Source organism: Glandiceps talaboti, chromosome 19, assembly GCF_964340395.1.
Source record: "Glandiceps talaboti chromosome 19, keGlaTala1.1, whole genome shotgun sequence".
Taxonomy (NCBI): domain Eukaryota; kingdom Metazoa; phylum Hemichordata; class Enteropneusta; family Spengelidae; genus Glandiceps; species Glandiceps talaboti.
In genome coordinates this window covers 2,751,259-2,778,108 of record NC_135567.1, presented here as the reverse complement: position 1 = coordinate 2,778,108, position 26,850 = coordinate 2,751,259, and the positions used below count along the sequence as shown (strand labels likewise).

At 33.8% G+C, this 26,850-nt stretch overlaps 1 protein-coding gene across 1 annotated transcript in view; it reads right to left on the bottom strand.

Annotated features, from left to right (window-relative positions):
* The window catches only part of LOC144450361 (uncharacterized), a 42,892-nt gene that overhangs the window by 13,825 nt on the left and 2,217 nt on the right, over positions 1–26,850 (bottom strand). The window contains exons 2-9 of the mRNA XM_078140964.1: positions 26,079–26,177; positions 16,841–16,909; positions 15,782–15,898; positions 14,395–14,449; positions 14,159–14,220; positions 13,129–13,282; positions 1,897–2,045; positions 486–683 (exon numbers count right to left, since the gene is read on the bottom strand). Coding sequence (XP_077997090.1) covers positions 486–683; positions 1,897–2,045; positions 13,129–13,282; positions 14,159–14,220; positions 14,395–14,449; positions 15,782–15,898; positions 16,841–16,909; positions 26,079–26,177 — 903 coding nt within the window. The remainder of the gene's footprint in view (positions 1–485; positions 684–1,896; positions 2,046–13,128; positions 13,283–14,158; positions 14,221–14,394; positions 14,450–15,781; positions 15,899–16,840; positions 16,910–26,078; positions 26,178–26,850) is intronic.

Below are 26,850 nucleotides of genomic sequence, written 5' to 3'. Positions count from 1 at the left end.
AGGGCCACTTTTTACCACGACCGATTTGGGGGAGGGTAATATTTTATGTAACAACTCGTTTCTGATTTCCCTCGGCCCTCCCCCTCGTAATTACTGAAGGCTCCCTCATGGATTTCGCTCTGAGATTTTGGGGAAAACATCGGATTATTTGACTGAGATGTGGAAGATGAGATTTGTATAGTGAATTTGTGCATTAACATAACAATGAGTGGGTCGAGTGTAAACAGTCGTGTAAGAAGGCTGTAGGTAATAAGGTTGACGTTCTGTAGTACAACATTTACAACCATCTAATTTTAAGTATCATTTCATTATAGTACAGGTCTTTGAGCTCATAATTGGTTTTAACAGAACGATTTTGGGTAATCATCAGTTATTTTAAAATAATAACCGGCTACCAAAAGTTGTCCTATCAAAACCATCGGTGAAGACCTGTACTATAATTATTACTATAACTATATATATATGGTTATTAAAAAGTGACCTACCTCTCCCATATCATGGATGTAGCTTGTAACACTTCTGAGGAAATCATCTTCAAAGTTTTCATTACGTTCACTGATTGATTTAACAGCCTTGACGTAGTTGGTCCAATACATCACAGGAAATCTTTCGTCTGTGATCCATTTGTCTTTTTGTTCAAGTATCTCCTCACAGATGTATGGCATCATCCTAGCTTTTGATCTCTGTAATTAAGTGGATTGACAATAACGTCTCAGATGAAAAATATTCGTTGATGTTTCAGTTACCAATTATTCGGGATTTCTTCTACTTTATTTCACACACAAAATTATAAATACAGGGCCACTATTTTTTATCATAGACTATTTGTTGGTGCTAGCTATAAACGTTTTAAATATAATGTTCGAAATGAAAACGTATGAAAATGACATGTAGACGTTTTGAATTAATCTTATGTATCCAAGATATATCAGAACTGTTCCATCTTGTCACTGCTTCAGTACATATCTTTTAAAAAATAAACAAATAAAGTAAACACAAGATTTGCCAAAGTGTTGTAAAATTGCCATGTGTATTTGTGGGGAAAAACATTATAGATGTAATGTGTAACAATATTTCCAAATGTCTTCACAATTTAGATGTGTTTCCTTTTTCTTGTTTTCTCGTGTATGACGTAATAGTAATTCCAAGAGTACATGTTACTTTTGTAATTTTGTAATGTCAATAAGAATGAAATGTGGCTTAATTTAAAATCAAAAAGAATGTATACAGATACTTTATTTAAAGAGATTTATTGGCATGGTGCTTTTATGCCAAATTTATCTTATGCAATGTCAAAAATTAGAAAGGCTATAAAGTGTTCTTTTCCTTATTAATTTCAACGTTTACATTATAATACTAAATAAATAAATAAATAAATAAATAAATAAATAAATAAATAAATATATAAATAAATGAGAACTTAAAATGTATTGAACTGGGTTTTTGTATGTTTACAAGGAATTTGAAATCTACTAAAAACAAAGCGCTGTGATGTAATGGTAGCTTGTATGTAATACAATTAATATATGATTGCCAGCAAGGCCACAGCAATGGATAATCAATATTGCTAATGAGCATTGTTAAATATAATTTCAAATAATATAGTTTGGACTTTTTTTAGTGAAACAATTCTTGCACAATCTGCATTAGAATTGTTCAAATTGTCTTAGATGTTAGCGCATCTCCAGAACAAGTCTTCACTGAATGGACACTAAGTTTAAGAAATTGTTAGGTTTGGTGCCCAGTATTTTGAGCCCTATGAATATCATACGTGATCGATTTTTTTCTCCTTGGAATTGTTAGTTTTAAATTATTATTAGATTAATTGAGGTTGTTGATAGTTTGCATATACATGTATATATGTAATACAGAATTATATACTCTAAACAACCATACCTTTATCTCGCATAGCACGTCTCTCAGTCTCTGCATTTCGTCACTCTCGATATCCTTACAATTCAAAATGAATCGTTCATCAGATATGTCAAAGTACTTCCCAAACTTCTCTTGGGCCTCTTTCAGGATTTCATCGGCAACTGCCTCAGCTGGAGAGAAAGATGTGTACAATCATAGATTCATTATTCACATTTACTTTCAACCCATCATTTTTGTATCTGAGGTAAACTTTTCAGGCCGTTCCTTTAATCAACACGCGAGGCTACAACTAATTTTGGATTATTTTGTCAGATAAAGTTTAGCCATTGTAGATGGACAATTGAAATGTCAATTGAAACCTGTCTGCTTTAAGTACTTAAAGACTTTGTTCGCCGTCAACTTGTTTCAATTTTTTGAGGTAATGAGGACACTACTGGAATGGTAGTAAAAAAATGAAGTTGGAACTCTGTCTTATAATAGTCCCTGGGCACATACATACATACATACATACATACATACATACATACATACATACATACATACATACATACATACATACATACATACATACATACATACTGGTATGAAGCTGTTCTAACGCAATTTTGCTGTTTGTGGAATTATTGACTACCCATGGTAAATATATACAACGAGAAAAAAATGAATTTAGTAAGACTAAAAGGTCGAGAGAAAAGCTTGAGATTGGGATCCTCCAGCTATGGACGTTTATTGACACTTCAAGCCAATTTTCAGGCTATCCAGACCCTTTGGGGCAATACCTTTCAAGCTTTACCAGACAGCACCAACGTTTGAAATATTTTTTTTTTAAATTAATAAAGAAAGAAAGAAGCTTATTCGCATCTTGATAATAAGAGGTAGGAGAGAGCCTGAGATTGGGACATGTCCGCTTCACATGGGGAGGGGGGGGGGGGCTAAGAAGCCATTGAGGTTTTTTCAGACACATTCATGCAACACATTCCAAGCTTTAGAAGACAGCATCAACATGTGAAAAGCAACTATATAGGGTTGAAGTACTTAAAGTTTAATAGAATATTGACAAAACGAGGTTGGGGGAAGAGCTTAACACTGGAATATATCCACCTCTGAGGGGGGGGGGGTCTTAGGGGTCTCCCCCTAGATGCCCTGGAGGTATTTTAATCCTAAAGCCAATGTTTTGTTATTTAAAAACGTTCATGCAATATCTTTCAAGTGTTACAAGACACCATCAAGTACACATTTCATACTGATGAGTAGAATAATTTAGATTGGCTTCTTTCATAAACTGTATATGAACATACCATTACAAAAGTTTGAATTACATTTTTGCCCCAAAGTATAATATAAGTGAAACGTTGATTGTGAAACAGCCAAGTATTTACCTGGCATGTTCTGACTTCTGTAAGTAGTGTCATAGGTAATACATGTATATGTATATGTATAGTTATGTTTGAACATTACTCTATGTGAAGTAATATTTAAATAATTTATGTAAGAAACAGGGACAACAACAAATACCACAGTTAAGACATAGGCCATTGTAGAAATGGATTTTTCCATCCATCACAATCCAAAACACAATGACCCCCTTATCCAAAACTTTGAAAACTGGATGATTACTGCCAATATCAAAAACAGGGGACCCTCCCCAAACACCAGCCCCGGCTAAAGAAACTGACCAGTCCCTAAAAGGGCCAATGGTTTACGATAATGTTAGAGAGATATGTAAATGCAACCCAATATGACAAACTGCACAGCATTAAGTTTTGTAAAGTTTGTTACACATGTAACAATAATGTGATCACAAACGAATTAATGATTTTGATGTTTCAACACAGTCGATTCTCCCTTTCATCTATCTGGTGTCTCAAGTCTCAGGTTACCAGCGGTACCGAGTGTCCCTACCCAAACTACGTCTCTTTCAACTTTTTGTCAACAATATGGAAGATGAGCCGTCGATGAACATCGCCCTCTACCGCTTCTAATAGGTACAGTGACACTGGGTGACAGATAATAGTATTAAGAATCTAACAAAAGGCAGGATCAACACCATATGGTGCACGAAAATGAAAGGTACCGAGGCAGCTCGATTTTCTACTTATTTACGATCCACCCTAGACAAATGTTAGTTTCACCCAAAGACGTATGGAAAATATGTGTATGGGAACTTGTGAAACAGCATACCCCTGTTGACAGACTGAAATGTATAGTGAAAGACCTGTATAGTTTTCCCTAACACTTAGCATTTAAAACTGTTGACTTGTACGTTCGACATCTGAGCTCAATTTTTCAGAAAGAAAAACATGTTTGGGAATGGACCATAAGGCGAGGACTTAGGGACCAGTCAGTTATTTCGGTGTGTGTGGGTGGGTGGGGGGGTGGATTTGGAAGGGGTCACCCTGTTTTTGAAATTCTTCCTGGCATTTAGATAACAATGGACGGCCATTCACATGAGCTGTGTACTAAAATTTGATAGGTTTGTTGTTGTCGCATGTTTCGATTTTGACACAATATGCCCTTTTCTGGTTTTTCATTGGCTACTCTCGTAGACATTGGTGATTTTAAAGACTTTAGTTCAACGTTTCTCCTCAAATCATGACAGTTTGACTGAGTACCTACAATACACAGCAGATAACCACCAGTTCCAGTATGAGTAAACGACATAGTCATTTCTTTTCTCCAGCTAGTAAGCCAAGTACGAGTGATGGGAATGATGAACAACGCGCTAATCGCAACACGACAACAGGCGACGTTTCAAATGAGGTAGCTTGAAAGGTTCAATCGTCACAGTCTGAAGATATAAAATTTGTACGATGGCTTGAACAATTTGAGTTGATGAACATCCATACCAGTGAAGACAGCAAGTACATACTACATGCCAGTATTTACAGAGTATGGTGTCGATATTGTAAATGCTCGAAAGTGAAGTCTGATTTTGCTTTGGAACGGGGGAAATTGGTTAAAAACAAAAACAACAATAATGGAACACTCCATTTTGCGATTCGGTGACACATGTTTGAGAAAATTCAAAGCCATATATTTAGCAAACCCAGCGGTGGCCAGTCCCTTGGTGAAAGCCCTTGGTATAACTAAATATTGCCTATCTGATAGCCAAACAAGAACTGTCATTTGCACTATTTCCAAGTTACTGTTACTGCTCAGAAAAAAATGGTGTTGGTATTAAATCCAATTAACCTATGGTAGGTAACATCCAGAAATGCCCAGAGATGATCGGAACACTTGCTGAACGAATCAGGAATGAAGCTAAATATATTTCTATTTTGATTGATGGCAACACTTATAGAGCTGTGCAGGAGTGTGAAATAGTCTACATGCGACGAGGAGACTAACCAACTTGTAAACTTGTGGTGAATTTAGTGAGACAGAAGGAAGTTCAACATGTACATGCCAATGATGGTGTTAGTGCGACAAAAACTATATGTGACAACGTTGATGAACTTTGGAAGCAGAAACATATTGGATTTGGAGCAGATGATGCGTCTGTCAATCTCGGGCGAAACAGGGAATGTATACACTTTTATACCCAGGGATGAAGTAGGGCAATAATACCATATCACTTCACTACATATTAAAGTTGTTAAACTGTTACGATGCTAACCATGAAGTGTGTATAATTTTCTGATAGTAATAGTAATGTTATTAGTGTTTGAATTTCGCTTATTATTTGCCATGGAAACGGGTGTACATACCCTGGGTATGTAGGGTATGTAGACCACGAAAGCTGGGTGAAGTCGAGGATGGCAAGCTTTCCTGTGCTGAGAATAGGCAACGGGCATTTGAACAACATTTTGGACAACTAACTTTCATTGGGACTTGATAAATCCCAGCTATAGAGCTATATTTCTTTAATAAATCATGACATTGCAAGACTTGAATGTTTATTCATTTGGCTTGATGGTTCATGGTTGATTATGGTTGATAGGGATATTCGCATACATTTCTTAATATTTACTCACTGCCTACCAGATGTTCTTGTTAGTTTAGCAAATTATACAGCAATTTTGTTGCTGCTAAGGGCATGGTCATGGTTGGTAGAGACAATTCAAAATATTTTGAACACAATGTGCAGAATATAACTTCTAGAAACATCTCACCAAATTTCAGTCTCATTCACGAAGTACTTTTTGAGACATACGTTTTGGTCAAAATACATAGTGTTACACCTTATTTGCATATCACGATGAAATCATTATATGCTTAGATTTTTATCTACAAACGCCCAAATGCATCCCCATTAAGTTTCCACCCAATCTAATCTGCTTAGTAGTTTGGAATTAACGATTTGTAAACATAAAACACAATCTTAGCCCTAATTTGCAAATTACTGAAGAAATCACCATGTCATGAACAAATCTTAGTCTACACACCCCTAAGAACGTTCCCACCAAATTTCAGACCAATCTCCTCAGTGGTATTTGAGTTTACGTTTTTTGGCCAAAAATGACATTTTTGACCCAAATCACACACCAGTTGTAAGATCATTTTGCCTTGAACAATTTCCCAACTAGACACCAAAAGTAATGTACCCACCAAATACCAAGGCAATCCACACACACACACACACACACACACACACACACACACACACACTTACTTATTTATACACACATAGACAGACAGAAATACAGAAACCGCACATGCCTTGAGCACTACTGAACCTTATCAATTCATTGGTGCTAAAAATACTTGAATGCCTACCATATCGGCTTATGCTGAAATTCTAAAATGACAAAACAGAGACATTTCAAAGTGCCTGTGCGATAATGCTTGCTCTAGAGGCTTTGTCTCTCCCACATAGCATGCGACACATCGGGTGGTCGAATAAGTCAATGTAGAGCAGGTAATGTTACCATTTCCCCATGCCATGTGATTGCATCAAGAGTCATTAAGAGAAGCATACAGTAAAATTAGTCTGGTAGATAAGTCGACATTTTAGGCCTAACCTAAATTATTGGTCTTCAGTTGTTGTTTTTTTGGTTGAATTTTAAGACCATAGAATACAGGTGATGAAACATTATCATCTTACAGCATTTTTGTGATTTTTGCGATTTGACCCTAAAATATCACATAATCATATAATAGCATCAGTATTAACTATAGGTATTGCTGCGGTTACTAGAAGTCCTTGGAAAGGCTATGGAAAGCAAGTAAGAGGTAACCTTGAAGTGACAACTGAAACCATGAACAAGAATGATTTCAAAGGATTTGAAAGGACAAACATGAAAAAAGCCACTCTAGCAATACCTGCAAATGATATCACACCTTAAATATTTTTTCCAACAAATTGTATTTATGATTACAGAATATCTCAGATTACCCAATGACGTTACAATCCCTGCTGTTGGTTATGAGGTCAAGTAGTTCTGAGTGGATTGAACCAAACTTTAGGACTGATAGAATGACACTGGCACTGTTTGATAAAGATGTGAGACTGTTGGATTGCAAAAATTAATGGCTTTACGATAACCAACAGATAACAGCTATTTAAGGTACAGGTAGTTAATAACCATAATCTGGAGAATATTAGCAGACATCTAGCTTGTAACTTAAACATTGTCAGCTACAAAAGATAATTGCCAACAAGCCACTATTAGCCCCTACTAGCTACTAGCTATTGTCAGCCAATGACTGTCCAAGGGCCCTGGATAGTTAGCTATTCAAGCTAATAGCCATTAATAGCCGCTATTTGCCCTTACTATTTAACTAATAGCTCGCGTAGAGGCTGCAAAGCAGCTGTGTAGTGGCTCAATGACTAGTACCCATGTGCATCCTATATATTATGCGATAGCTTTATGCGATGTTTTTTTGGTGGTTTTACCCAAGGATGCATTGAGGAGCAATGACTATGCATGTGCATTCTATATACTATGTGCATACTCCATATGGGAGGGCTCTATCTACAATATCATCGTGAGGTAGCCATAACATATGAATATACCCTGTACGAGCTTATGGGCTTTGCCTATTTATCATATTAGCTAGCGAGCAGATATTAGCCAATGACTCCACTAGGGCCCTGACTAGTGAGCTATTAACCCCTATCAAAGTCCAGTCAAAATAAGGTTTGACCCACACATAATTGCAACAGAGAAATTATTTTAGTGCATCTTACTCAGAATCATGCTGATCAACACATCAAAAGTCTAGGAAAACCTGAGTGAAAATGAGGTTTTTATTAATTAGCATAATTAGTGGGAATACCATATTCATAAAATATTGTTTTCGCTAATAAACCTGGCAAGTAACAGGTCTATAGATATGCATCTAATCAGCAATGTTGCGAAAGTCACTCCTTATATCACTGGATCACTGGGTACGAATACCAATGGATCGCTGTATACCAATGTGTATACATTGTTCTTGCATACCATACTGATATCAAGTCAAATTTGAAGGAACACAAGCTGAGTTTACTTAGAATGACGGTTGACAAGGAGGGCACGAAGGTATTATGGGATGTCCAGTCTCTTCATCTTTCTCATCACTAAACTAAACTGCCAGTATATTTCTTATCATATTGTTCTTTTTAACACATTCCCATCTTTAACCTTTCTGATTCAATTCTATCAATATTATTACTTACACAGTGCAGAAAGATAAATTAAACACCCCTTTCAACACTGATATGGTTTGAAAGTATCGTTTCAGTCAATCACTTGCTTGTGTAAATTTACCACAATGACACGATAATGTACTTGTCTTCCAATTCAATCTGGCCAGCAATCACCCACTTATGTAGTGACTACATAATTATTGAAACTTAACATTTAGCCGGATATAACAGGAATTATACAGTATAAATTCTGTTTGAAAAAAGTGACAAGTCATGTAGGCTATGAAACATCAAATTCAGTTGTTTCATTTTATGGAAAATCCCTGTCATAAATTGAATGATAAAACTAGAAAGGGTTTTAAATTCTCAATAATACCAAAGAAACCAAATAATTATCAATTTAATCAAATACAAATACCACCAATAGCGTTGTGGCAAAACTGTACAGTTTTAAAAATCTTTACTCACATGCTGATCCGAATGGCTATCCAGTTGCCTATCAAACCCTGTTGTTATATTTGCAATATACGTGATCATTTGGCTGTTGCTATGGGCGTGGTCTTGTTGCTAGGTATATTTGCATACATTTTTTGAAAATGTTTATTCATGTGTCTATTAATCCCTGTCACCTTTGCAATATATGTGATCATTTGGCTGTTGTTATGAGCCTGGTGTTGTTGCTAGGCACATCAACATACATTTTTGAATGTTTTTTCACAAGAATCCCTGTTGTTATCTTTATGAAATACACCATCGTTTGACTGTTGCTATGGGCATGGTCGCTAGGCGTATTTGCATACATTTGATGGATGTTTATTCATTTGCCTAACAGATGATGTCATTACTTGTCCAAAATACTGCCATTTGGTTTGTTGCTAAGGACGTGGTCATGGTTGTTAGGGGCAATTGTGTCAAAATGTTTTGAAAAAAATCTGTAGAATAACACCTCTAGAAATATCTCATCACGTTTCAGTCTCATTGACCAAGTACTTGTTGAGATATGTTTTTGATCAAAAATCACATTTAGCGCTTCTAAACCTTATCAGTTCAGTTGTGCTAAAAAATACGAACTGCATTGTTGATAAATACATAATGTTTGGGCACGTGTTTTATGGGGATGTCATGAATTTGTAAATACCGTGTTTGGGTTCTCATATGACGCTGTTTATACATGACGCCAACACCCAGTAGGAGAGAATCTTATTATTGCAATAGCTGATATTGTTGTCAAGAAAATAATTTAGATGTGCTTTCATAAATTTACGCCATCTCGTTTCAATCGCTATCTTATTAAATACTAAAACATGTAACGACATGACAGGGAATTAAAAATGATAAAATAAGATGTTATATAAATGGAGTCAAAATTGAATAAAAAATTAATTGAATGAAATCTAGATAAATAAAGCATACATTTTTGTAGAAATTGAAACAAATGACGAAAGCCAAAGTACTTTGAAATATTTATCCGACCATGATATCCAAAGCAAAATATTAAATAATTTCAAATATCATACTGTAAGAATTAACATGTGATCTGAAATTAGAAACCCAGCACCACATCTCACATTACAAGTAAGTCTTACTCAAAATCTTAGCATTAATATAGAAATTGTCACTGAAGGCGTGATCATGTGAGTTTTCGAAATTTGGTTAGAAGTATAAACATGTAGTTCAGCAATCGCATTGACACCAGACCCCCCCCCCCCCAACGAACGAAGTAAGTTTATTGAGCTAGTGTGACACTAGTGTGCGATCATCTGTAAATACGTTTGGAGCTCCAAAATTTCTCTGTTTCCAATAATTTCTCATCTCATGGTACAGAAGGCATCTTCTGAGCGAAATTTTCTAAATTTTCTAATAACTCTATGTTTGAGATGTCGCAGGATGCAGAGTTAATGACTTTTCCAAGTCAGAGATAAAATCAACCAAAAAAAGACAACGTGATATTTACACTAAAAATGATACATAACTGTGATGTGACAGGTAATGTTATAGAAATGAAAGGAAGGGGTTATAGAGGAAGGGCCCGCCAAAGTAATTGTTAATATGTCATGTGTCTTCTGTTTGAAACAGTGCTAGTAATGTGCATCAAATGGACTTGTCCTTCTTTTCATTTCATTTCAAAGATGATATCTATATTTTTGTAACTTTGGAAAAATATCGCCAATGGCATCATAGCAGTTTTTAACAATGTTTATACACATGCCAAGTAATAACTGGTAAAGCCCAAACTTAATTGCTTAATGTAATATGCAATACCTCATAGGATGTCATAACTCAGAGAGAGAAATTAAAGTTTCAAATGGCAGGGATTGAGACAGAACAGAATGTGAATGTTTTTTTTTTCACATTTACATAAATTGAACATAAAGACCAAAAGGTATCAACAACACAACAAATAACAAACACACCAATACTAGACAAATTGTACTTTTCAAATAGAGTGCGTTCATTTAGAGTGACTAAACATAAAGAAAACTACACAATTTGGAGAAGCAGATAATGACAATTTGTTTCTAAACCATCAATTATAGCACACATTTGGTAAAATAGGACGTAAAAACAAACCAATCAGTGCTGCCTTAATAGACAAAGGGCAGCACTGGTAAACCCACCGAAAGAAGACATATATATATAGATATGCATACAATCCTATGTAAAGAACAAAAACAGTGACGGGATATTAATAAAATCAAGAGTCATTTTTTCTCTGAGAGATACCAAAACTATTGGGAAGAAGACAAAAAGATTTAGGAAAACAGTATCTCAGATACTGACAGCGTCAAAGATATATAATTATATTCTAGCCTACGATTGGAACCAGATATCCTTTCTGATTAATCATCTGGACATATACGGTGACCTAAAATCACACAATGAAAATAGAATCTTCTCCTTACACAAAATATTATTTCTAATAAAGTTAATATTTATAAAAACCCACGAATGGTACCTTTGCTCAAGTTTGACAATTTGATAATGATGTTCATCTGATTTTTAAGGTCAAGACCTATCGAAAGACATATCACTTGCATACTTTAAATTGACAAAGACTTCTAATTGTATTGATGATATTTAAATTGATTAATTAAATAATTACTGAGGATACTAACTATTGTCAAACTTACTTTGAAGTGGATTGATGATTGAAAAGTTATGTTCACTCAAATTCAAATGTCAATAACTATGTATGAACAAAATATAATGTAGGCTAACTAATGTATTGTTTTACAAGATAATTATACTAATTAACACTTGTTTAGCGTTCATATTTATCTAAGAAGGAGGTATTTAATGATGAGAGGAAGGTATTCAAGTACTCGCATACTTATTGATAAACATACTACCCCCGGTACTTACAAGGGCGTTCTAAAAATGTATACTTATTATACGTTGCATGTAGTCATAGTCCTTAATGACCTTAATTAAAGTAATTAAAAATACACACATTAAGTTTATTTGAATTCAGTAGGAATGGTTGTATAATCATCCAGTAACTCAGATGTAATTCCTCACCTGAGACCTACCCATATACATGTTACTTGCATTGGCTTTTGAACAAATGATATTTCATGAATATTATCTTTTCACTAATTATGCTAATTAAGAAATGTCATTTTTCACTATGTTCCACCACTTAGATTTTTCTAGACTATTCAAGTATTATTCAGCATAAAATTCTGGGCAAGATACGCAACAAATTATTTCTGTTGCAATTATGTTGAGGTTCGGCATAAATTTCCTCGACTGACTGGACCTTTAATGGTTAATAGCTTTAATTGCTGCCTTGCCTGGGCCCTGGCAGAGTTAGAGGCTGTTAGCTATAATGTAACTCTTTTTAAAATGAAGAGTTACATAAATTAATATGTACCAAATTATATAGAACTCGAAGTGTGCACTCTTCATATATAGTTTAATTACTGAAAATCATCCATTATGCAAGTGATTAAAAGTAAAACCTACATCAACAAGCTTTCCAGAACATGTGCCCTTTGTTTGTTTGAAGAGTGCATTCGTAAGATATGGCCTAATTATTGAAGATAATTAATTATGTAAATGAATCATAAGAACTACAAGCTATATTATCAAGCTTTATAGGAAACATGCACTTTGTTATCATCAATGTATATACCAAATTATATTGAATTTGAAGTTCTCACTATATAGCCTAATTACCGAAAATCATTAATTTTACAAATGATTCATTAATATTCATAGAATGTTTACTCAAAACCCATCAGTTCTGGCTATTACCCTAAAAATATCTGCACCAGATTTCGTTTAAATTGAGACAGTATTTTTTGAGAAAACGATGAAACAGACAGACAGATAGAGAGAGGGACAGTTGGACAGTTGGACAGACAGACAGACAGACAGACAGACAGACACACACACACACACACACACACACACACACACACTGTTCATCCCTAAATTACAACCATTTCCTTACCGAAGGTAACAGCAAACAAAAAAAGTAGCAAATATATATGGTTGGACATCTCCATGTGTTGTTCTGTCTATTTGCTGGAAATTTGGGCGATTTCTTGATTAGAGTGAAGTAAGACTGAACACTAGACTGTCCAACATGTATATACACTAAACATTGTCTTCCATGAAAGTGGAATATGTCATTGGAATTTTCGTACAATATGTGGAGGTACATAAAGTTCACCTACCTTCATCTTGGTCTTCTACCAGGTCAGCTCTACTTGCTACTAGTATTACTGATGGTTTAGTGTTACCAATATCTGCTGAAGAATCACTTGCTGCATTTGAATCTTGTTGAATTGATGCATTGGTTGCTTTGAGAAATCTCAGCCACGTCAGTACCTGTTAACATATAATCAGATGACAGATATAATTACATAGTTATTACAGATTTAAAGATGCACATAGTGTGTGTGTGTGTGTGTGTGTGTGTGTGTGTGTGTGTATAGTGGGAACAATGCCAGCATATAATAATTATATAAATCTATATATAGTCTCTCTCCGTGAACTGATAAGTTTTAGTAGTGCTATAGGCATCGCTAAGTGTCTGTCTGTCTGTCTGTCTGTCTGTCTGTCTGTCTGTCTGTCTGTCTGCCTGCCTGCCTGCCTGTCTACCTGTCTGTCTGTCTGTCTGTCTGTCTGTCTGTCTGTCTGTCTGTCTGTCTGTCTGTCTGTCTCTCTCTCTCTCTCTCTCTCTCTCTCTCTCTCTCTCTCTCTCTCTCACTCTCTCTCTCTCTCTCTCTCTCTCTCTCTCTCTCTCTCTCTCTCTCTCTCTCTCTCTGTTCAACGAACGTGTGTGTTAGTCCCTGCATTCGGTTTTAGTATAGACTTGTATTCAAGTAGTATATTTGACCATGTAGGCATACAAATATAATTTACTTTCTAACTTTAATTGCCATCTCAATTTATTTATTTTAAATAATTAGGTATTGGTATATCTATCATCTAATTGTCTACATGAAAGATGCTGTATTAAATATTAAAATAATACTTTCTCTGTTGAATGCAACTAGTGTCTTGAATTCTTAAATAACGTTTTTTTTAATGTTTATCCAATGCAATATACGAGATGTAGTCAAAAACGTAACATACTACAGTAGTCATGAAATTAATTACTTCCTTCTGACTAAAACGTACTGACCTATGCAAATAATCTATAATGCTTTTAATTCTAAATAAAACAAATACAAATACCAAATTTAAGATAGTATTACGTACCTTCTCTTTCTGACTTTCCATCATGTCCTCTGGACTTACTAGTTTACCATTCTCCTCATCAGCTATTATATAGAGTAGAATGAATGTAGAATACACAGCTGCAAGGAACATATTGTGTGTCACATAGTATTCAGGTTGACCTGCCAGATCCCAAAAGCCGAAAACTTCACCATCATCATCATCATCATCATCATCATCATCATCATCATCATCATAAACTGTATATCTTATTTTACCAGTATTCACATCAATCCCTGGTGTTGGAATGTGTTCTGTGGTCTCACACTTTTTCTATAAAGAATTTTGTGAAAATAGAAAGAGTAAATATCATGTTTCACATAGTATTCAGTTTTTTCGGACTAAATCTCAGAACCTAAGCAAATTTTGTATCCATATACAAGTCAGAATGGGGTCTGAGCTCTTACACTCTTTCTACACAAATACTTGTCATGAAGAACATAATTAAGGCGACCCAGTGTATAATATGTAGTGTTTGCAAAGTGCATCGATTGACTCGATTGTAGCAGTATTCATATGTGTTCCTGCTGTGTCGTAATACAGGCTAAGATTTTGCACTCTTACCACAAAGAGTTTGGTGAAACAAAACAAAAAAGATTAAAGATTAGACTAGGATAGTACTTAGTCTTCAGCTATGATCTATGTATATGATATGTATGTTTTATTAGGTGTACCATTTATAGACTTGGATAGTATTTAGTCTTCAGCTATGATCTATGTATATGATATGTATATTTTATTAGGTGTACCATTTATGGACTTGGATAGTACTTAGTCTTCAGCTATGATCTATGTATATGATATGTATGTTGTATTAGGTGTATCATTTATATACTTGGATAGTACTCAGTCTTCAGCTATGATCTATGTATATGATATGTATGTTTTATTAGGTGTACCATTTATAGACTTGGATAGTACTTAGTATTCAGCTATGATCTATGTATATGATATGTATGTTTTATTAGGTGCACCATTTATAGACTTAGATAGTATTTAGTCTTCAGCTATGATCTATGTATATGATATGTATGTTTTATTAGGTGTACCATTTATAGACTTGGATAGTACTTAGTCTTCAGCTATAATCTATGTATATGATATGTATGTTTTATTAGGTGTACCATTTATAGACTTGGATAGTACTTAGTCTTCAGCTATGATATATGACGTATATGATATGTATGTTTAATTAGGTGTACCATTTATAGACTTGGATAGTACTCAGTCTTCAGCTATGATCTATGTATATGATATGTATGTTTTATTAGGTGTACCATTTATATACTTGGATAGTACTTAGTCTTCAGCTATTATCTATGTATATGATATGTATGGTTTATTAGGTGTACCATTTATAGACTGGGATAGTACTTAGTCTTCAGCTATGATCTATGTATATGATATATATGTTTTATGAGGTGCACCATTTATAGACTTGGATAGTACTTAGTCTTCAGCTATGATATATGTCTATGGTATGTACATTTTATTAAGTGCACCATTTCTATTGTTACAATACATAAAACTATGACATGGTATACATAAATAAATATTTACTTCGTGTATATTCCACTGGTTTTACAATGACAATTATAAACATACCCTTTGTAATGACTTAGTCAATGTAGATTTTCCAACAGCTGCATAGCCACACAAAAATAGTTTGCATTTCTTCTGTTCGACTCCAGGCTGTTTCATCAGTTCTTGGTAATCTTGTTGCTTTATAAGAGTGAAATACATAATATATTCAGACAATTGTAGTATAGTGCAAGCAATGTAAATAATGTATGTTGTTTTTTAACACATTATATTCTTACTATATTTTGGGATCCATGTTTAGAAGCATTTGTCACCTGTGTAGACTGCCTGACTATTGTCAAAGTTAAATAAATGAATAGTTTTACATAAATATACTTGAATAACAAATGAAAATAATAATGAAATTTATAATATGAATATAAAATAATAATTAAACACAAGATGGATGAATAAACATTTAAAAATCGTGTTTAACTTTGTTAGCATGAATAATTTAATTGGATTGTTGAAAGGATTAAACTGTATATACAATTAGATACTTAGAGTTTCAATCACTGCACTTCATTGTTAGCTAATACTCTAATTATGAATTTGTTATTAAGTACATACACAGACTATGAATATTACGAAAATAAATCAAACCTGAGCAGAGTTTTACAATCTTGTATGTACAAGTACATAATGTCTACAAAAATAGTTTAATGAATAAAATTGATGTATAAGAAATAACAGTATCACTCAGTATTTGCTTAAATTGTAGCACATTCGGTAATTAAAGGAAAACATAATGAATTTATTATAAAATACATAAACATACTAAATCTACTATTACAGACTAATTATTCTACATACTTTATTAGCATATTCACTATCTAATTTTTTCATATGAACTATAATTTCAAAAATATTGTCAAATAAAATTATAGCCATCTTTACACTGTTTAACTCAAAAATGTATATTCGAAATCATACTCTGGGGAATCATGCATTTATATATTGCAAAGGTACAAATTTTAAAAACATCCGAATCATATAGGTATTGCATATCACTGCTATAAGTGCTGAATAGGACATACGATGAAATGTAAATGAAATTAAATATACATATGTACTTGTATTTACCTTCATATGGTGCATCAACAGCCGTTTTATTTCGCTTGACCTTGTAACATCAAATGGTCGTTCCCTTTTCTAGATTAACACAAATACAATTGCAAAAATAAACAGAAATGCCCCATTCAATACTTGTACACAATTCATTCAATACTACTGAAATAAATTTGTCAATTCAACAGACAGGCAGAGACAGACAGACAGACACACGTGTGCGGGTGAAACATACATATATGCATATACATAAATACATACATACATACATACATACATACATACATACATACACACACACACACACACATACATACATACATACATACATACATACATACATACATACATACATATATGTACATACATACATACATACATACATATATGTACATACATACATACATACATACATACATACATACATACATACATACGTACATACGCATACACGCGCGTGCACACACACACACATACATACATACATACATACATACATACATACATACATACATACATACATACACACACACACACACATACATACATACATACATACATACATACATATATGTACATACATACATACATACATACATACATACATACATACATACATATATGTACATACATACATACATACATACATACATACATACATACATACATACATACATACATACATACATACATATATGTACATACATACATACATACATACATACATACATACATACATACATACATACATACATACATACATACATACATACATACATACATACATACATACATATATACATACATACATACATACATACATACATACATATATGTACATACATACATACATACATACATACATACATACATACATACATACATACATACATACATACATACATACATACATACATACATGCATGTTATTTATTGTTTTATTCAATTGGTTAGGATATCCAATGTCCAAGGAAAAGAAGACAAATACTAAATGTTACTGTTATATAAACTGACAACGAACTATTAATAAGGTTTGTTAACAACACAGATGACAATAGTGACTGTTGATTGTCTGAATACGGACTACAATACTTCGGATGTGAATGCACTAGACTGTGAGATACATTGTGTAACTCCACCCTCACTGGTCCGCTCTATCCGACCGTAGTAATCTGAAGTACTATGATTACAATTGAAGATGTTAAAAGGTAGGTACCACGGCAGAAACGTGGGAGTTATTCGCACGCTTCAAAAGTGGTATCAATATGCGATTTCTAAACGAACTGATGACATACTAAAATATAATTTATGATATGTGTAAAAAATGTTTATCCCTACTATGCAATAAACTGTTTTAACAATCATGTCGGAATCTGTCTTTACTGAGCATAGTTGTCATAATAATTATTTAGCAATGTTTTTTGTCCAAGGTTAGCAACCAGTAAAGTATTTCATACATCTATTGCAGTTTTCATAGGTGTAAGGATTTATTTTGCATGTGAGCTGTTGTTACTTTAGTCTGCCACTGCCCCACCCCCAACCCGTGACCTTTAACACTCATCAATGGGCTATTGTGTTGGGGTCACATCACACTTTTCATGCGACTCGGTTACAGACATTGTATGTGCAGCTGATATTGAAATTTTGCAACTGATGGCTAGCATGGTCATCACCACCACCCAAATAAAGTATATACCAGTTAAACACAGTTCATTCCCGAAGCACATTAATGATCTAGATAACATGGAAACACAACGATACCACAAAACTCTAATTCAACAACATGTAAATGGAAAGTCCAGTAGGAATAGTGCTACATGTAAAACAGCTGGAAAGCCATTCTGATCTTTCGAAAGGTCTCATCAGGGGAGAGATTTATTTACAGGGGAGGGCCAGGGGAATTAGGGGGTAACGTTTTACAAATCATCTCTCAGGGGACAGCAATATTTTAGGAAATGGGATTAGGGGGATGGTCGTATTTTACTTTGACTCACAGTATTGCATAGCACTGCATTATTTTCTTTTTTAGTCATTCCATTGCTGCCATCGGTTCCAAACCCATTGCTGCTATTTGGGTTAGGGTTAGGGTTAGGGTTAGAGTTAGGGTTATGGTTAGGTACCAATGACATTAGCCTATATCAATCAAATAGTTGCTGACAACCAACGTAATGGAGAATTTGTCAGTTGTGAGATAATTAGGTCTAACAGGTGTTCAACTGGAATAGTTGGGTAAGAGACTATGGATAATGTTGTGGAGATCATGACCTTGGTCCCGGCAATGATGGGAGTGTGCCAATCAAATCGTTATGAGTTGTGGTCTTCAGCTCAGCGCACAGGTATTTATTAATGCAGTGCCTTCACATACATCTAATGGTGGCAGTAATGGCAAATAACCAATGTCTTTAAAACTTTCAACATTGATGGCAGCAGTGGGATTAAATCCTCACCAATGATTGTGAGACTTGTGTCCCTTTACATTTCTGACAACATTTTAAGCCACGTTTTGAACTACTTTAACAGGGAAGGGTCATATTTTAAGGACATAAATTTGAGGGAGGGCCACTTTTTATCAAGATGGAAGTGGGGAGGGTCATATTGTACGAGTAAGTCAGCATCTGATGTTCCCTGACCCTCCCTTGGAATTACTGAAGGCTCCCTAATCTCAATGTTGCACATTCAAGCTGGAACGATAATAATTGTACCTATATCACTAAATCGACAAGTACAATGCCATCTTTCAAATGACAAAAGTCCACACAAAACAGGTTTTAGTTGAGACGAAATCTAGTAGAGATGCTAAAGTTGGAAAAGAAAGTATATAAGTTTATAAACAAGAGTTGCATACAGTGCTCTAGAGTCGTTTGACAGAGAGAGAATTAAGAGAAAAACTTGTCCTCATAAGGAGTGAAAAAGACAACATTTTAAGTATACGACAAGGGAAATGATCTTCACTGTCGATTACCGTACAACATGAAAGTGTCAACACACAAGTCAATATACAAAATCTTGCAAATAATAAACTAACAACTATGCGAATATGTATTATAGGATATATGAGCATTCATGTTATGTTCCATTATTTTTTCAAAGTTATCTTTGCTGACAAATGTTATGTTGATTACTGTACTTTTAAACATGCAACTGGCAGCGCCTGGAACCATTTTTGCATACGACTGACTGTATGTTTGGAGGTGGAGAACTTGTGATGACTCACTGGCAAGTAATCACCAAAATATAAACATTCCCTATATCTGGGTTTTTCACATGCAAATGCCGCATATTTTAATAATAATGAATGACACACAATCTAAGCAGCTGTTTCCAGGGGAATTTGTCTCATTTGGAGAGGTTTTTTTTTCATTCTATGAAACAAACAGACTGATTTTCAACTAATTTGTGTATCAAGTTACCATCCTACGACATTCACAAACAATTTGTGCATGATACATGACCTGTGTGTTTCTCGGAGCACAGAAAAATGTTGAAAACAAGACCCAGAAGCTAGTGCTCTGTACAACAGTTTGAATTTCCCGCATTTGCATAGATTAGCCATAATCCTCTTTATATAGGGCAGTTCTGTCTTTAAATTGATTGATACGTTCAATGACACCACAGCAAGTACATCTAACAGTGTAACAGGCCTTGTATCTACAACTAATCTGTTCGGATTTCGCGTAGTTAATTTTTTAAAATTGTTTTACTGTAATAAAAAATAAATACGTTTTTGCTGACAAATGTTCTGTTGATTGATGTACTTTTTAAATTGATTGATACGTCCAATGACACCACAACAAGTACATCTAACAGTGTAACAAGGCTTGTATCTACAACTAATCTGCTCGGATTTTGCGTCGTTATTTATTTTAATAATTGTTTTAATTTAATAAATGATATACAATGACATGACAGGATGTTGTGGCTTGATTCTCCTCACATTGGCAGATGAATGAATAATTTGGCTGTTATCTCTGATGACTTTATTAGTTGATGATGGTCACACTTAGCAACCCAAGTTCCACAGATATTGTGCTGTCTGTTTATTAATTAACTATTACTACACCTCGACATTCTTACACAAGCATTGGTCAGAATCGAATCACATGACCTACTTTAAATAGACTATTGCCAGCGCGTGCACAGACTAATGCCCGACATTATTGCCAGCTGGATTTATTTCGACCGTTGCACATCTATTCTGCGCATGTTGTCCTGTTTTACGTGCTCGAGATGGCAAACTAACTACAGTAAGTCACACAAGTTTACTGCTTGTTGGACATGGAACATTAGAGTGCAGAATGCCAGTGATATTTACCGTATCACGTGAATCAGTCTTCAACATAAAAATCGAAGTCAACTGAAAACAGAACATTTTGGTAGATGATAGATCACAATAACATGCAGGGACTGACTTGATGATCGGAAAGTTGTATCTAGTGACTCAATAATTGAAAAGGTTTCCTATGGCGCTAAGATTCTAACGGGTTAATATAGCTCCTTAACCATCCATTCAAATAGAACAACAATACTGATGGACAGTATAGTCACTGATCTACAGAAGGAAATCAATGATCATAGGATCGGCGTCACTCTTTAGCCATGTTTCTGTAATGTTGAAAATATTTAGATTTTCGACTAACAGTTTTGACGCGAGAGCAGCAATCTTCCGTTTAACAGAAGGGGCATTCAACAGGTCAAATTTCTGGAAACAAGTTGAGATCCTTGAGATTTTCAGTAAATACAGTCATGTTTTCTTTCTTTTAATGTTGTAATCACAGTTTACATAGCATTAACTCACTATAAATTACTTCATTAAAAATTGAAATTTGCTGCAGTGTCCATCCCAGCACCTGTTATACATGAAGCTGAATGACTTCTAAGTTCGCCGACAGGTAATAATTTTTTGAATCGAAAATATTTTTTTGTGATGTTTGTGTCTAGCTTTTCGACAACGAGGTTTAAAAAAAATTAGGAGCTGTCTTGAACTTTGATAGCATATAATTCGTTCTGTTAGCCACACCCCCAAGACACTGAAGTAGGTTGAATGACAAAGACTGGGAGGCTGTGATGATCCCGGTGCACATATACTCAGAAGGGTTCTACGAAATTACTAACTCAGCAGAGGAATAAAACCCTGCTACAGTTCACAGGCCGGTTCCAGGTATCGCAATAAAACAATCAGTAGAAATACAGAGTTAGAGTGGCAAATGTGCAAGTTAAAGTCTTTTTTAAAAGTGGGAGCACGCTCAACAGGTAGGCAGCCGATCAACAGCGCCATCTACGGCATCTTGCTTTGTTATTCCATGACGGCCAATTCATATGACAACGTTAATTCTTATGATATGAGACTTTACATTTATTCATATTTCTGTTTGGATATTAAGGGTAAATATTGCGAAGTACTTTAGCTGACCTCATTTGTTTGATTTTTGTTTATTTTTTAGTTAATTTTGATTCCATTTTGTGTGGGTGGGTTTTATCATTTCTTATTCTCGTAAAACAATCATGTGTACAAGAACTTTGCATTTCCCAAGAATACAATTCATTTTTAGAATAAACTTATGATTATTTGGTTTCCATGGACTTAGTGAGAATTTACACCGCTTTGAAGTTTCGTCATTCAATTTATGGTAGTATTTTCAGTAAAATGAAACATTTGAATTTTATATTTCATAGCCTTCTTGACATAGATAATCATTTGTCTCGCACAGATTAATGTTCTATGTAAATTCATGTTTTACCAATCAAACCGTTAAATTTAAATTTTAGTCAGTACTTAAAATGTCTGTTTGCGGGACAAATCAGAGGTCAATTACAATGTCGATATTTTTCTGATTCAATTCTTACAAAAGTATTATTATTAACAGAGAAGACAGATTAATGAAAGAAACTAAACACTCCTTTTAACACTAATATGGTTTGAAAGTATCATTTCAGTCTATCACATATTTGTGTAAATTTACCACAATGATGATGACAGGAGTAAATAAAAGAATGATATGAAAGATATTGGCAGTTTAGTTTGGTGACAAGAATGATTAAGGGAATGGGAATCACATCATATCTTCATGTCCTAGTGAACCCCCAATGTAAGTAAACTCAGCTTATAATACCAAAGTGTATGAGAAAATTGTGTTTCTTCAAGTTCTAATAAGTTGACTTGATATCAGTACGGTGTATGAGAACATATGTACACATTAGTATACATCGGTATCACTAATATCGTACTGACGTTTGCAACATTGTTGGTTAGATGCATAAATATCATTATACCGTAAGGTTTATATTTCATGCAAGATGTGGTGGCTAATATTTATTGTCTTGTATTTTTCTGTTATGTAATAGCAACACAGAAATGTGAGTTACCTTTGATGATATTAAAGGGTACATTGGACAGTAGCCTATATGTAATTTGGTATTTCAAAGCCTTGTCAAAGACACGTTACTTGCAATGGGAGAGATTGGGAAAATGAGATACGTTGTTTATGCTAATTATGCAAATTAGTAGTTAATATAGACCTTTTGATGTACTTTACAAGTAAGGGGGGTTTGATGGTGATGACAAACATGCTAAATTCATTTCCTAATGTAATGTAAATGAAAGGAAATATAGCCTGCAAATATTTGTACTAAATTTGAATATGCTGATTCACATTTACATAATATACATATTAATTATGCTGATTATACTTTTACATAATATACATATTAATTATGCTGATTATACTTGTACATAATATACATATTAATTATGCTGATTATACTTTTACATAATATACATATTAATTATGCTGATTATACTTGTACATAATATACATATTAATTATGCTGATTATACTTTTACATAATTTACATATTAATTATGCTGATTATACTTTTACATAATTTACATATTAATTATGCTGATTATACTTGTACATAATATACATATTAATTATGCTGATTATAGTTTTACATAATATACATATTAATTATGCTGATTATACTTTTACATAATTTACACATTAATTATGCTGATTATACTTGTACATAATTTACATATTAATTATGCTGATTATACTTTTACATAATTTACATATTAATTATGCTGATTATACTTTTACATAATTTACATATTAATTATGCTGATTATACTTGTACATAATATACATATTAATTATGCTGATTATACTTTTACATAATTTACATATTAATTATGCTGATTATACTTTTACATAATTTACATATTAATTATGCTGATTATACTTGTACATAATATACATATTAATTATGCTGATTATAGTTTTACATAATATACATATTAATTATGCTGATTATACTTTTACATAATTTACACATTAATTATGCTAATTATAATTTTACATAATATACATATTAATTATGCTGATTATAATTTTACATAATATACATATTAATTATGCTGATGAGTAAACACATATCACTCATTAGTTTTTTGATGACGATAAAAAATTATAAAGGTAGTTTTCCATTTCAATCCTTAAACTGATAGAAGTATAACATGCCTTGGTGTTTTTGAAATGATTCATATCTATACACTACATGTTATTCATATGAATTAAGCTACTTAAAAATACTAGTTGAATTATTAAGCAAGTGTAAATGACGTAGTAGATGTATAATAATAATATAATTATCAAACGATGGCCCTAGTATGCTTTATCACCCTTAGATCTATTCATAGACATGTTATTTTGCAAAAACAGCATTTTATGAATATGGTATTTCCGCTAATTATGCTATTCACTAAAAACCCTCACTGAAACCATGTTCAGACTTTTCTTGTCTTTTGATATGTTGTTCAGCTAACAATTCTGAGTAAGATGCATTAAAAATAATTTATGTGGCAATCATGTCCGGGTCAAACCTTTTTCTGATTGGACTAAACTCTCAAGTATAGATGTGATATCATCGTTACCAGGGAGGACAAGATAATTGAACTAGAGGAACATGACAAAGTGATATTAGTACAAGGCAACCTAAATGGTATTAAAGCAATGTCTCAATGAGGAAAAAAGCCTCATCTTCAAAATAGAAACAACTACGACCGGCCTCATAGCAAATACATGGTCACGATACCATATGTGAAGGACGTCCCAAGAAACTGTGTCGGATCAACAGAAAATATAACAAGTCTGAGTCAGTGGCACTCAAACAGCAAACCACTCCATAACAACGCTTTAATGTCACACAAGGAAAACACAACATCTGAACATTGAACATGGGTGATATATAATGAGATACCTTTTAAGGACTGTCATCAAATGTATATAGGAGAATCGGGAAAATGGACAATACTGTAGCTTTCGCTAACAATTTTTCCAAAATATATAAGCGCTAACAAAATCAGACACAACCATCTCAAAATCAACATAGAGACAGGGATGTTGAACTATTGACATCTACAATCAGCTTCTTAGCAATCTTCACTGCTGACTCTACCTTGCCATTACTTTGGCTGTGATATGGCAAAGTAGTTGTGTGTTTAAACTCCCATTCGCTAGAAAAAATGGAAAATTCATCGCTGATGTATTGCGGACCATTGTCTGTTACCATATCCGCTCTTCCTTGTCTTGCGAAATGAATCTTTGTAGTATTGATTATAGTTTGGTCGTCTTTATACTGTGAGTGTTTACTGCGCAGGTAAAACAACGCTCTAATCTAGCGAGTACGCGCTCGCTTTGCTCACTGTACCAACTGGCAAATCTAGTTTCTCATATATTTGACTGTCTGAAACATGATTGCTGACAGCTGAAGGCAACATTATGACTCACTTATTGTTTTGGTCTATGTCTGAAAAGTGGTCTACAAATTCTTTAGTTGTCGTAATACTCCTATGGATCTATAATGAACTTTGTGACAGTGAGTTTAGCCATTTTTTCAACCCAGGACAGCATGTCAATGTTTATTGAGCCCGGTATAAACAGAGTGTGGACAATATACACTTGTATAATGTATTAAGGGTAAAATTGGGATATTGAAAAAATGGGCTTATTTTAGGAGGTTAGGAAATTTGAAATTTGAGAATGGGGGGGGGGGGGGGTCTGTGAAAGGAATTTGGCCGAAATAAGTTATCCTCAGCCACAACCACCTCGTCCTGTAAATTATGTCTGTTCCCTAAGCTACTAAACCTCTGTGTGTGGATATTATCAATTGTTTCAATTCTTATTTTTGAGTGTGTAGGAGCATGCGGTGCTTCAACAAATGAATTAGAATTGCAGAAAATAGTATTACTAACCTCGTTGATTGCATTAACTGTAGCCTTGTAGTCTAACAGCAGACTGCAAACCTCTGAACTGCCACTCCGTGCTGCATAGTGTAATGGGGTATCATTAAACTGTAAATACATTAGATGTATAAATATTGGCTGTGATATTTAGAAGAGTTTAGACTATCTGACTCATCAATGTTTTTTTTATGTTTATTGAACATTTTCAAAGAAAATATTTCACAAAAACAGAAGACAAACACAGGACGAATGAACAAAAAAAAGAAAAGGTTTACAGATCAAGAGAGGGGAGTAAGACACGAAAAAGAGAAGAAAGAAGAAAAACCAACGATATTGTGAAGAAAAAAAACTAGTTAAAGAAAATTGCAAATTTGATTTACCATCTAAATTTCAGCAGCAAATAAAATTAAAAAAATTACGGCAAAAATTCATTGAGACTTGCTATACATCATTTGCTTTTTTGATGACATATAATAGACATTTTTCAAGGTTGTGGTATGAGTTATTTAGATTCTCTCTTTTAATGCATTTATAAACGAATGATTACAAGGTTAGCTTAATGTGACATGAACAACCAATCGAGCATCTGAAAGAAAAAATATCATATTTACAAGATTTTGGTATTGTCATGGATAACGGAAGCAACCATTATGAAACGCAAATCAATAAAGAAGTTCATCTTATTCTAAGGTTGAGATATTTAGTAGCTCTTGTCTGTTGTTTTGTCATTCTACATGTTCCAATGTATTTTAGATGATAACCAGTTGTAGATTGTCTTCTT